A 12,697-nucleotide genomic window follows, 5' to 3' on the forward strand; every position below is an offset into this window, starting at 1 on the left:
TGTCCATCCCTCCTGGACCCCTTTGCCCTTCAGGACTGTCTCCCAAGGGACTCTCTCGACCAGTGTCCGGAACAGGCCAAAGTTTGCCCTCCGGAAGTCCATAGTGGTGGTTTTGTTGACCCCCTTCCTTACCTCACCAAGAATCGAGAATTCTATCATTTCATGGTCGCTAAGCCCGAGACGGCCTCCGACCACCACATCTCCCACCAGTCCTTCCCTGTTTGTAAACAGTAGGTCTAGCGAGGCTCCTCCCCTGGTAGGCTCACCTACCAGCTGTGTCAGGAAGTTACCTTCCACACGCTCCAGGAACCTCCCAGACTGCTTGCTCTCTGCTGTGTTGTATTTCCAGCAGACGTCCGGAAAGTTGAAGTCCCCCACGAGAACAAGGGCACACAATTGTGAGACTACTGCCAGCTGCTTGTAGAATGATTCATCTGCCTCTTCAGCCTGGTTGGGTGGTCTATAACAGACTCCCAGCACAATATCCCCTTCCCCCTTCAAACCTAGTTTAAAGCCCTCTCTATGAGCCCCGCCAACTCATGAGCGAGAATCCTTTTCCCCCTTTGAGATAGCTGGACTCCATCTGTCGCCAGCAGGCCCGGTGCCGTGTAAACCTCCCCATGATCAAAAAAACCAAAATTCCACCGATGGCACCAGCCTCTGAGCCACGTGTTAATCAGGTGTGTTTTCCCATTCCTTTCAGTATATTTCCCTGCCACTGAAGGGACTGAGGAAAACACTACCTATGCTCCCGATCCTTCCACTAATCGCCCCAGTGCCCTGAAGTCCCTTTTAATTGCTTTTCCCACGGTTGCCCCTGGCAACGCCCACGCTGCGTCAGCCTCGCTCGCGAGAGCTGCCGGCTCTGGATGGGTCTCTCTGCTCTTCCTCGGGGTTCCCGGGCTCTGGGAACCTCCTTGTCTGCCTCAATCTAGCGCTCGGCTGCCAAACTTACCGTTGTCGCTGCTGGTCTCGTTGCCAACTGACAACAGCCTTCTTGCTGGCTGGGCACGAGAAGCTGAAAAATCCTTGACTTTAGACTAAACATTACTTAGCAACAACTGAAAACATCAGTGTTATCAACATTTTTCTCATACCAAACTCAAAAACATAGCACTATACCAGCTACTAGGAAGACAATTAACTCTATCCCAGCTGAAACCAGGACAGAGAGTCACTTACCCCCTTGCTCCCAGTCCACTTCACCTACTCCTCAGCTAGTCCAGCTTGATCTTCACTTGTGATCACACTCACTCACATACCTGCACTTGTTCCAGTCGCTGGCACCACAGATACACAGGCCCTCCGACTCATGGTCTGACTCCAGTTGCTGCACTCACACCCCCATACACACACATACACACAGAATAGAGAGCCCTCAGCCAGGAAAGAGTTAGAAAGTGTCGTGGTTTAACCCCAGCCAGCAACTAAGCACCACGCAGCTGCTCACTCACTCCCCCCATCCTGGGTTGAGATAAGAACGATTTAATAGAACAGAAAAGAAGAAACTAATAATGATAATGATAACACTAATAAAATGACAACAGTAGTAATAAAAGGATTGGAATGTACAAATGATGCGCAGGGCAATTGCTCACCACCCGCCGACCGACACCCAGCCAGTCCCCGAGCAGCGATTCCCTGCCCCCCCACTTCCCAGTTCCTAAACTAGATGGGACGTCACATGGTATGGAATACACTGTTGGCCAGTTTGGGTCAGGTGCCCTAGCTGGGCATGAGAAGCTGAAAAATCCTTGACTGTAGTCTAAACACTACTGAGCAACAACTGAAAACATCAGTGTTATCAACATTCTTCACATACTGAACTCAAAACATAGCACTGTACCAGCTACTAGGAAGACAGTTAACTATATCCCAGCTGAAACCAGGACAGAAAGGAATTTAATAAGAAGATAGGACAGACTGCGCTGATCAGGCGCAGGGCATAGCCAGACAAGCGTATTGACCAGCAAACTATTTACATGCAACTGGCCCTTTTTATCCCCTTACCCCTCTATTTGTCCACACTATGGCTTTAATGCCTCTGACATGGAAACACCATTGCAGTTCCAGCCAGGCTTCTGCTCCAAGCAGCAGCACGGCCAGGACTAGCAGAATCTTCTCCAGCAGGCACAGCAGCAGCAGAGCCCATGCCTCCAGTGCAACAATGAAACTTCCAGTGACTAGTTTCTTCCTTTTTTAGTTCAGAAAAAGAGTGGCCAAAAGAAATCCTCCCCTTTGTTATAGGTCTGAAAAATATCAGAAATTACTATATGTAACCAAATACCAAAGGATGGCCCCCGAGCGGTTAGCTCTCGCTGCCACCCCAGGCCCTGTGGGCCCTTGGAGGGCAGTGGGCCCTGGGCTCTCCCAAGTTTCAGGAGAGGAAAGATCTCCTGTGACCTCTCTGATGGCCTGTGGGCACGGCCTGAGGCCGCAGCCTGGCCCAGCTCTTCTCTGTGCTGGGCGTCGGCCACGCCAGGCCCCGAGAGCTGCCTCCTCTCCGGGGCCGCGGCGAGGGCCTCGGAGCGAGGGCGCTGCTGTTTTGCACGTCTCCGGGAAGCGGCGGGGCGGGGCTGAACAGCTCCGGAGCGCAGCGCAGTGCCCATGTTCTGGAGACGGCGCAGATGTGTATGGCGGCGGCGAGGCCGGGAAGCCCCGCCGCGGCGGCCCTTTCCTCACAGAGGGCGATCCCGGAAGCGAGCTCAGCGAGCGCTCTCCCCGCCCACTTCGGGACCCCCCGGGTTTCTGTGGCGTGGGGCACCCCGGCGGCGGGGCGGGGGTAACCCTTACCTGCGGGAATGGTGGGAGACGGGATCCCCGCGCGCGGGGGGGGGGGGGGGGGGGGGGCAGGGCGGATGGGGGATCTCACGCCGCAGCCGGTCTCCCCCGACGAGATGCTCCTTTTTTTGGTCCACCCGACCAATCGGACGCAGCGGCTGGATTCTACGGAAGCCGGGATGGGCCCTTCGTGGCGGCAGCAGGACTGTCCCCTGCCGACCATAACGCATTGCGCAGGGTGCACCACCACCATCGAGTCCTCCTGCGGCTTTAACGCCTCTGACATGGACACACCATTGCAGTTCCAGCTGGGCTTCTGCTCCGAGCAGCGGCAGCAGCACGGCCAGGACAAGCAGAGTTTTCTCCAGCAGCCACAGCAGCAGAGGCCATGCCCCCAGTGCAACAACTGCACCTACTATGGGGCCGCTGCGGCAGCAGCGGGGGATAACCTGCCCTCGCTGCTCCGCACTTCTTCACCCCTCTCGGGCGCCTTCAGGACTCACTCCTCGCTGCTCTCCGCCTCCTCCCGGCAGGGCAGCCAGTTGAACGTCAGCGAACTCACCCCCTCCAGCCATGCCGGCTCGTCCAGGCAGCCCCACCAGTACCACCAGTGCCATAGCCTGCAGCAGCAGCAAGCAGCCAGTCCCAGCAGCAGTGTCAGCAGCGGCAGCACCCACCATCACCACTACCAGCAGCGTCGGGAGAGCAACCCCTTCGCCGAAATAGCCATGAGCAGCTGCAGGTACAACAGCGGCATCATGCGGCCGCTCAGCAACCTGAGCTCATCCCGCAGGAACCTGCACGAGCTTGACCCCGAGTCTCAGCCGCTCCATCCGCCGCTCGCCAGCCCCATAGCCGCTGCCCCGGAGATCGTGGTCTCCAAGCCCGAGCACAACAACTCCAACAACCTGGCGCTCTACAGCTCCAGCGGCGCGAACAACGGCGGGGGCAAGTCCAGCAAGAAGAAGAACCAGAACATCGGCTACAAGCTGGGGCACCGCCGGGCGCTCTTCGAGAAGCGCAAGCGCCTCAGCGACTACGCGCTCATCTTCGGCATGTTCGGCATCGTAGTCATGGTGATCGAGACAGAGCTGTCCTGGGGCGCCTACACGAAGGTACCTGCCACGCCGTCGGACCGCCTTCCTCTCGCTCTCGGCGCCGTCGGCGCAGCCCAACCCACGCCTCCCCCCCGCGTCCCGTCCCGTGCCCCTGCCGCGGGCTCCGTGCCCGCCCCGGCCCGCGGGCGAGGCCGGCTCGCGGGAAGGCGGCTCCGCAGCCAGCTGCACTCTCCTGTCAGCCGTTCAAATCCGTGCGGTCTAGCCGCCCCGCGCCGCCGTCCTCGCGGAAAGGCGGCTGCCGCCCGGCCCCGGCGTCACTTTGTTTCTCTTGGAGCCCAGCGCCGCGGGACTGTTCGGCCCTCGCCCGGCCCTGCCGTGAGACGTCCCTCGCCCTGAGGAGAGGTGCCCTGACCCCCCGGCAGCGCCGTGTGGGACCCACTGGTCCTCCGCCCTGAAACGAGATGCTCCCCCCGCGGTTCTGCAACCGTGAGGCGAGGTGTCCCCCTCCCCCGGCCCCGCCGTGAGGCACCCCCCGGCCCCGACACCGTAAGGCGAGGCGACCCTCCCTCCCCTCCCAGTCCGGGCTCCGCTGCTCACAGTGGGGCTGGGGAGCCCGGCGGGGCGGGAACGGTCCCGTGCGTGTGGGTCTCTGACAGACAGTGGTGTCTTTCTGTTGCAGGAGTCTCTGTATTCCCTCGCTCTAAAATGCCTTATTAGCCTCTCCACGATTATCCTGCTTGGGCTCATTATTGTATACCATGCAAGGGAAATTCAGGTAATGTTTCACTTTATGAATTGCTGAGCGTTTACATATCTGTGGTTGCAGAGTCAGTTTTTCTGAAGGCTTTATTGTGGCAAGTACTTTGCACTTCCCGGTGATTCAGAAAACAAAAATAATCACTTAGTGCTTCCTGAACTTCAGTGAATGTATTTTATCCCTAGAGAGAAATAAGATAGGCTACACGGACACATTCATGCTAGGAAGCATTGCCTGTTAGGGACTGTTACCTGCAATTATGCTAGTAGGATTACTTAGTTCTGAGGTTGTAGCACACTTTCTCTATGACATACCTGCTGTTTTCTGTAGCAGATGTAGGGCAACAGTCTTTTATTTCCCAGTGACTAAATGTCATGCTGTGCATTTTTCTCTGGATAGCAGGGCTAATTATTAGGAAAGAGGCATCAGTAACTTCTAGGTATGTATTCTTCACCGTGCTGTTTCAGATACTAGCATACACTAGAAGAATATTTAAAAAGAGGGGGAAACCTTATGTTGGATTTGGTTTATTTAATGCCATAGAAATTACAGCCACTAGGAAATGTGACAGAGGAAAGCTGTCAAGACAGGTAAGGCTAAAGGTAGGGGGAATTTAATGAACAAAGCTATAGAGTAAGTCTAAAAATACTGTCACATGTCCTGTCCCAGGTACTTAGTTCTAATTTCAGTTGTCTTTTTTTTTTTTTGATCAAGAAATTACAATTTGACATTTCAGTTAAATAGAAACATATAAGAGAGAGTTTTCAAAGTTTTGAAGTGAAAAATACCTTATTTGTAGATACATTGGTGGTCTTGCTATGTCTAATTAGAGATACCTTGAGCTACAGGCAGAAATGACAGTTTTCAAGGGCAAGAACATCTTTTTCAGCAGTACCGATTAACAAAAAAGAGAAATTAAGAATTGTATAGTACCCTTCAAAGGCTCATAAAAATTCATATAAGTAAATATCTCCCCATTGTTTAAAAATCTGAGGAAGCTCAAGAGTGATTGTTCCATCAAGAGTCCAAACTAAATTAAAGCAGGAGATTGCCTCATGAAATATCTTTTTAATAATGCTTTTCTCGGGAGTTTCTTCTACTCTATAGCACTGGGGAAGAAATCTGGATATCTAGGAGCATCCTTTTTTTTTTTTTTTTCCCCCCTTGGAGTCTTTGGATGTCACTTCTTGACACTATCACCTGCATAGAAGGTTATTGGGAAGAAAGAATGGCAGTTTTAGGAGCATCTCACCCTCTTTGGGTCCCTGAAGCACATACATACAGGGAGAACTACATGAAAAGAAATTCCATATGTCCCAGCAATTGCTGAGTGTTGTAATGGTTCCTTGGCACCACAGGCTGTCAGGGATTAAGCCATTTCACAGTTGTTTGAGACAAATGATAGAGCCGAAAGTCTGGCCTGTAGCATTTAAAAATATTGAGCAATGCCTCAGAATATCTTTGGCGAGAGAAAGCAAAAAAGAATACTGTCAGTATCTGATTTAGAACAGAAGGAAAATATGGGGAGGCAGAATTTAACCTTATGTTAGTTTATGTGATCGTGTCCTTTCTTTGTTATCTCATAGAGTATTTGGGCTAGTGTTTTTATAATGATCTGAGGGACAGAGGTTAAAAAAGACATGGACAAACCTGATAAGTGTGTTGAGTAACACACACGTGTTTATTGAAACGGTTGTGGCTATGTTCCTCTCTGCATGTGCCCTGTCATAGTAACTATGATGTATATTATTCAGGTGTATTTTAATGTGCAGCTTTTGATGCTGCACATTGGAAAATATGGTACACAAAGACCATAAGTAGCCTGAGCCTCAGTTACACATCTCTTCCTGAGATGGTCAGATTTAATGCTGTCTTTGAGGGAAGCATTTCGAGCCTACTTAGCCACCAGCACACATTAACATGAAATTTTCTTTATGTGCACTGACATACACAGTGTGTATAGCAAGATATCAATAACCATGAAAAACTCATTTTGCATAGAGACACCAAATTTAAATAAATATACTATGCAAAAAAAAAATCATTTTTATGATGAAACTAAGTACCAGACTTTTACAATCACTCTTTTAAATTGGCATTTTTATAATTGGGGGTGTGTGTGTGTGTGTGTATGTGCATATACATGTATGAAATGATAGAATAGTCTAACTTCCCCATTTGAACAAACTAAGAATGTTTCATTCATGTAGATAGCTCTATCCACAAGATCTTGTGGATCAATTTCTAATGGCCTACTAGAAAATTTGGTCTTAACTCTGGATGTGGGAAACATTCTGGAAAATATAAGATAACAAGGCTTTCATGTAGTTTTGTGAAAAACATTATTCTTTGCCTTCTGTGCTTTGCGTGCAGAAGGTGTTTGATGCCTCATGGCTTTTATATAAGACTTAAACTTACTAACTTCTCTGCTCTGTGGCACTGTATTCAGGATGTAGAGTCCTCAGGCATTCCTACAGGCTCTCCAAGATTGAGGACAGGCCTTTGGATAATTTATAGACCATTTGATTATATGCCTTCTGATGATGGAAGAAGGTGTTTTTCATCCCCTAGTTAGGGAAAGGCTTGAGATGTCTCTCTCCAACCACCATATGATTTTCAATCATTTGTACTTAATACCTTCTTCCTCTCTGAGGACTGTAATGCTGGTTTTAGTTGCATAAGTGCTATTTTGGGGACTAGAAGCTATAGAAAAGTGTTTGGTCAAAAATTTGGTAGAACAGCAGCCACAGAGGCTATATTTTGCTAGTCTGTGTCATAGTTCCATCAGTTCTTTTATAAGGGTAAAGCGACTCCAGTATTTAACCATTTAAAATTTGGATTTTTAAATTAAACAGTCGCCACAATGCCTTTGTGAGTACAGTTGATTCTCCTTCTGCAAGGAATGCCTCAAGGCGTACAGCTGATGCTACTTTATCATTGTTTATCGCTTCCTTTTTATTCCTTATAGCAGAGCAGTGATACTGTTTTCACATTTGTTCTTCTACCGGGATTGTAAAGAAACTGGCCAATTTCCTTGTACTTTGCATTCACCAACATCCTCAGATAGCCTGCTAGGAATTTGTTTTGATATACTAATGATTTACAAAATTAATTTCTCTACTTTTCTTTTAAGTAGCTTCAGGGAGTCTCTGATCTAAGTTGTCATTGTGTGCAATCTGTCTACTCTGAACTTGTTTCTCTTTTTCTAATCTGGTGTTATATGAATTTAACACAAATTGTTATGTAAATACACAAACATCCATTAATATCTATGATGTGCTATCTATTTTTATATTTATACTGTGTGGTGTTAGAAACATCAAGTTTATTTATAGTTTAAGATTCATGTCTTATTTTTTACATACCACATGTTGGAAATGCATTATATAATTTCAGATTAAAATAACTTTTGAAAATTTGTCTTATAGAGTGCAGGCTAAGTAAAGGTAGATGGTAGTTCTGCATTTGAAGAAGCTTTACAGAACATTGATGAAGAACTTAAATTAGATTTCAATGTTAGGCTAATAATTAATAAGAAATTTGAAAGCTATGAGCAGGCGTAACATCTTTGACCTTGACTGGAGTTTGGCCTTCTGCATAGGCTGCAGAACTCAATTTTATAGGAAGAGCTTGTTCTCTCTTTATTACTAGCATCATTCCCCATTTGAATGGGGAGTAGCATCTTAAAATGAATGCATGGTTATTATAACAGAATTGACTGAAAGCAGCTGAGAGGGTATATATATACATATATATATATAAAAAAATATACACCCACTCACCCCCCTTTAAATTGTGCTGTTCAGCTGTTCTTTCTCTCCTTCATTCATTTTCCCTCCTTGCTTTCCGAATAGTAAATGTACACAACCAAGCAAGCAGGAATGCACAAATACCACTGCATTTTCCAAATTAAAAATTAACAATTGCATTTAGTAGGTTGCATAATTTCAAGCATATAAAATGTACATGAAATCCTGTACTAATTTCTATCTATTTTCAGTACATCCCAATTGACTTGTTATCCACAGCCTATTTTGTTCCAGAATGTTTGATATTCCTGTATTTCATGGACTGAATTGAGAGACACGGATTTGTATGGAAATTTACCTCATAAATATGATTTTGAAATGTTACTATTTTTTTTAAATAGGAATATTTGTCCTGGATCTGCGGTCCTCTGTGGCTTCTGGTGCTTTCTACCTTCTGTGTTTTCACCACCTAAATCTCATTATGTGACAGCTGAAGACATTATCACTTTCAAATATTATTTTTCTTAGAAGCAATTGGCTTAGCCGAAGTCAAGGGAAGTTGATAAGGATTTTCTGTGCCTGCAGACGTAACCCATTTCACTTAGCACTACTGAGAAACTTCTTTCTTTGTAGCATATTAGGATTTCTTCTGCTGACAACTGAATATGTTCTTAAGTATATGTTTCATAATGATATCCTAAAGTTTTTTAAAAAATGATTAAATATAATTTTCTTTTATGAAAATTGTAAGATCAAATTTTGATGTCTAAGTTTAACTCAACATTCTTCTATTCCCATCTTTTGAATCAAATCAATACTTAAGGTATCATTTTTCTTGAATTGCCTTTCTGCATATAGTATTCATATTGAAATCTGTGAAGATGGTAGGTAAAAAGGGACGACAAAAGACCATTGCTTTTCCAGCATATTCTGCAACTTTAAAAGAAATTTTAAAACACCGCTGATTTAACATGTATTTGATATGTATCTGAGAACTGAAATGGTCAGCTGTGTCATTCGTTTATTCTTTTCTTCAGAAAACCACACAACATTTGAGGGATTTGATGTTATCTATCTCATATTCAGTTAAACTGGTTGCTATTCATCTGTATTCTGGGTGCTCTAAATACCTGGACCTCTTTACAGCTGTTTTACCATTTGTGTGATCTGACTGAGAGCATTTACAGACTAGTCACAAGAAGCAAATGCACTTGAGCCTCATTGTATTTTGAAAGTTTTGCCCTTTATATCAAATAGTACATTTGCTAAGTGCAAACCAACTGTCTTTTGGTAATAAATAAATAGATAGATTGCCTTCCTACCAGTAGGAATTTCATTTTTATATCTAGCATACAAAGTCTTCAGAAAGACCACAGGCAAAAGAAAGTGTAAGTGCTCACTGAGTGTGTTTCTACAGCTTAATTCAGCACTATGTTTCTTTGGCTTTAATAGTATTGCAGTGGAGGTAAGAACTATACCTAAGATAAAGAGAAGGAACGTGAAGGAGCAAAAAACAGGCCCAAAAATAAAAGAATTTGGGTTGGGTTTTTTTGTTTTGTTTATTTCTTACTGTGGTTAACTTCTTTCTTTCTTTTAGTGTCACTCCAACTACAATAAAGTTAACTTACTGTTATCACTTTCTTAAACAAAGAACTGGAGCAATTTTCTGGAAGACAAACTGAATGTGTTGGGAGGAAGATGTAGAATGTGTTTTTGGATCTCTAACGGACATATACTGAGAGTTCAGGCTTGCATTTCTAAACTTTTGAAGGATAGAAAGGGGCAAAAAGCAATGCAGATGAGGAATTGCTTGTTTGGCCCTGTATATGTTGCGTAGCATGCTGGAAGTACTTTTCTTACGTTCAGAAGGACATTCTTTGTGTATTGCACCTTCTCACTCCTTAAATTACTTCTAAGTTTTTGAATAGTCTAATTTTAAAAATCCTGCAAAATTTTTTTTTATTTCCAATTACATAATTACTGAACAGCCTTGTCTAGATTCAGACTGGAAGTGAAGTAGCACGAAGGTCTTTTCCTGTTGCTTTTTTGAAAAGTTACCTTGCATAGCTCTACTCTCTACTAGTGACAAATATTGTTCAATTAAGTATTTAATTAGTAAATCTTCAGGAACAACATTTACTAAACAGTGTGAAGTGTTTTATTACTTTTATTCCTGGGTGGTAAACTGAAGGCTTTGATTCTGCAAGGACCTACATACATGTGCATTTAATTTTCAGCTACTAATAGACCTCACCTGGCTGCCTAGGCTACTCTGGTGTTTGCAGGTGTGACTACAGTTCATTTAGACATGGTCAACCTAGCTTTAAAACAGCTAGTTCAGGTATTGCTAGTAGTTGAGGTATAGTTGAACTGATTTTTTCCACTATGAGTTATTTTTTTAGAGTCTTTATGTAGTTTCTTGGATGGTTTTGCAGCTTGCATTAGTCTATATTGGTACCTGAAGTTTGAAGAAAGCTTGAATGGCTTTACTGAAGCTATAATCTTTCTGGTCTGAAGCATTGATGTGCTCTAAAGAAGTCTTAATGCTGTACTGCAGAAAGTATTTTAAATTTGTAATTTAGATTTTCATCCTGAAAAACCTTTCTTAAATTCTTCTTAATTTTATGAACTTTGAATAATCAATTGATTTTGAAGGAATGAGGTTTAAATTGGCACAGTTTTTTGTTTTATCAAAAATGGCAATTAAGCAAAAATATGAAAAAATCTTAGTAAATAATATCTGGAAATTCAGTTTCATGTACAGTTTTAAAAATAGTGCACAAAACCATTCTTTTTGGCTTAACCAAAATGACATTCACTTAGTAGTGACTTAGTAATGTCATTTGCTGAAATGGCGTATTGTCGTGGTTTAACCCCAGCCAGCAACTAAGCACCACGCAGCCGCTCACTCACTCCCCCCCATCCAGTGGGATGGGGGAGAAAATCAGGAAAAGAAGTAAAACTCCTGGGTTGAGATAAGAACGATTTAATAGAACAGAAAAGAAGAGACTAATAATGATAATACTAATAAAATGACAACAGTAGTAATAAAAGGATTGAAATGTACAAATGATGCGCAGGGCAATTGCTCACCACCCGCCGACCGACACCCAGCCAGTCCCCAAGCGGCGAATCCCTCCCCCCCCCACTTCCCAGTTCCTAAACTAGGTGGGACGTCACATGGTATGGAATACACTGTTGGCCAGTTTGGGTCAGGTGCCCTGGCTGGGCATGAGAAGCTGAAAAATCCTTGACTGTAGTCTAAACACTACTGAGCAACAACTGAAAACATCAGTGTTATCAACATTCTTCACGTACTGAACTCAAAACATAGCACTGTACCAGCTACTAGGAAGACAGTTAACTACATCCCAGCTGAAACCAGGACACGTATTTATTTTGGTTTCAGTGGTCATTAGCAGCTCTGAAAAGATGGTATTTTAAAATGGAATTATAACAGGGTTTGTTAATGGCATACTAAAGTTAACCTTATATTTTATCATTTCAGCTATTCATGGTGGACAATGGAGCAGATGACTGGAGGATAGCCATGACTTATGAGCGTATTTTCTTTATCTGCTTGGAAATACTTGTATGTGCTATACATCCCATACCTGGGAACTATACGTTCACGTGGACAGCCCGGCTTGCCTTTTCTTATGCTCCATCCACAACAACAGCTGATGTGGATATTATTTTATCTATACCAATGTTCTTAAGGCTGTATCTTATTGCTAGAGTTATGCTTTTGCATAGCAAACTTTTCACTGATGCATCATCTAGAAGCATTGGGGCGTTAAATAAGATAAACTTCAATACCCGCTTTGTTATGAAGACCTTAATGACAATATGTCCGGGAACTGTACTGTTGGTTTTTAGTATCTCATTATGGATAATTGCTGCGTGGACTGTCCGAGCTTGTGAAAGGTAAGGTTGTTCTGTTTGGTTGGTTCTGTCTGTCTGTCTCGTTTTGCTTCTTTGGTTTTGTATTTGAAGGACCTAAATATTTAATGGAATGGAGCTGTTGCCGAAATCCAGAATAAAACTCCTTAACACCAATGTGAAGTTAAGAAGCAGGCACTTCGTTTATTGCAGCGCTGGGGACACGAGGGGATCGCTCCTCCAAAGGCGTGTCCAACTTAGTATCAAAATCCATCAGTCTTTATAGACTTTTTCTGTCAGGTCATTGTTACATAAGCTCTTTACATAAAAATGCATACTATGCTCGCTCTTAAATTTAACCTTTATAAATGATTGGTCCTTTGATTATATAACCTTATCAATATTCTTATTTAAAAACAATCATTGGTCAATTTCACTTAGCTCTACTGATTGGGATCTTCGATACTCAA

The 12,697-nt window shown here is 44.2% G+C and overlaps 1 protein-coding gene across 2 annotated transcripts; it reads left to right on the forward strand.

Moving 5' to 3' along the window:
• Positions 1-2,799: 2,799 nt before the first annotated feature.
• LOC138683342 (small conductance calcium-activated potassium channel protein 2-like) lies at positions 2,800-12,479 on the forward strand. 2 transcript variants are annotated; one of them, XM_069775033.1, is made up of 3 exons: positions 2,800-3,896; positions 4,519-4,614; positions 11,854-12,479. In XM_069775033.1, the coding sequence occupies exons 1-3, from the start codon at positions 2,802-2,804 to the stop codon at positions 12,274-12,276; spliced, it is 1,614 nt and encodes a 537-aa protein (XP_069631134.1). In that variant the 5' UTR covers positions 2,800-2,801; the 3' UTR covers positions 12,277-12,479. The 2 variants fall into 2 exon arrangements, with proteins under 2 accessions (XP_069631134.1, XP_069631135.1); XM_069775034.1 differs by lacking the exon at positions 11,854-12,479 and adding an exon at positions 8,747-8,982.
• Positions 12,480-12,697: the final 218 nt, after the last annotated feature.

Source organism: Haliaeetus albicilla, chromosome W (assembly GCF_947461875.1).
Source record: "Haliaeetus albicilla chromosome W, bHalAlb1.1, whole genome shotgun sequence".
NCBI lineage: Eukaryota > Metazoa > Chordata > Aves > Accipitriformes > Accipitridae > Haliaeetus > Haliaeetus albicilla.

Bases quoted from the DNA above. Each gene is read 5' to 3' on its own strand.
- LOC138683342 (XM_069775033.1), top strand. From the start codon at position 2,802: ATGGTGGGAGACGGGATCCCCGCGCGCGGGGGGGGGGGGGGGGGGGGG. The intron at 3,897-4,518 runs GTACCTGCCACG...TTTCTGTTGCAG, and splicing joins CCTGGGGCGCCTACACGAAG to GAGTCTCTGTATTCCCTCGC. The intron at 4,615-11,853 runs GTAATGTTTCAC...TTATCATTTCAG, and splicing joins ACCATGCAAGGGAAATTCAG to CTATTCATGGTGGACAATGG.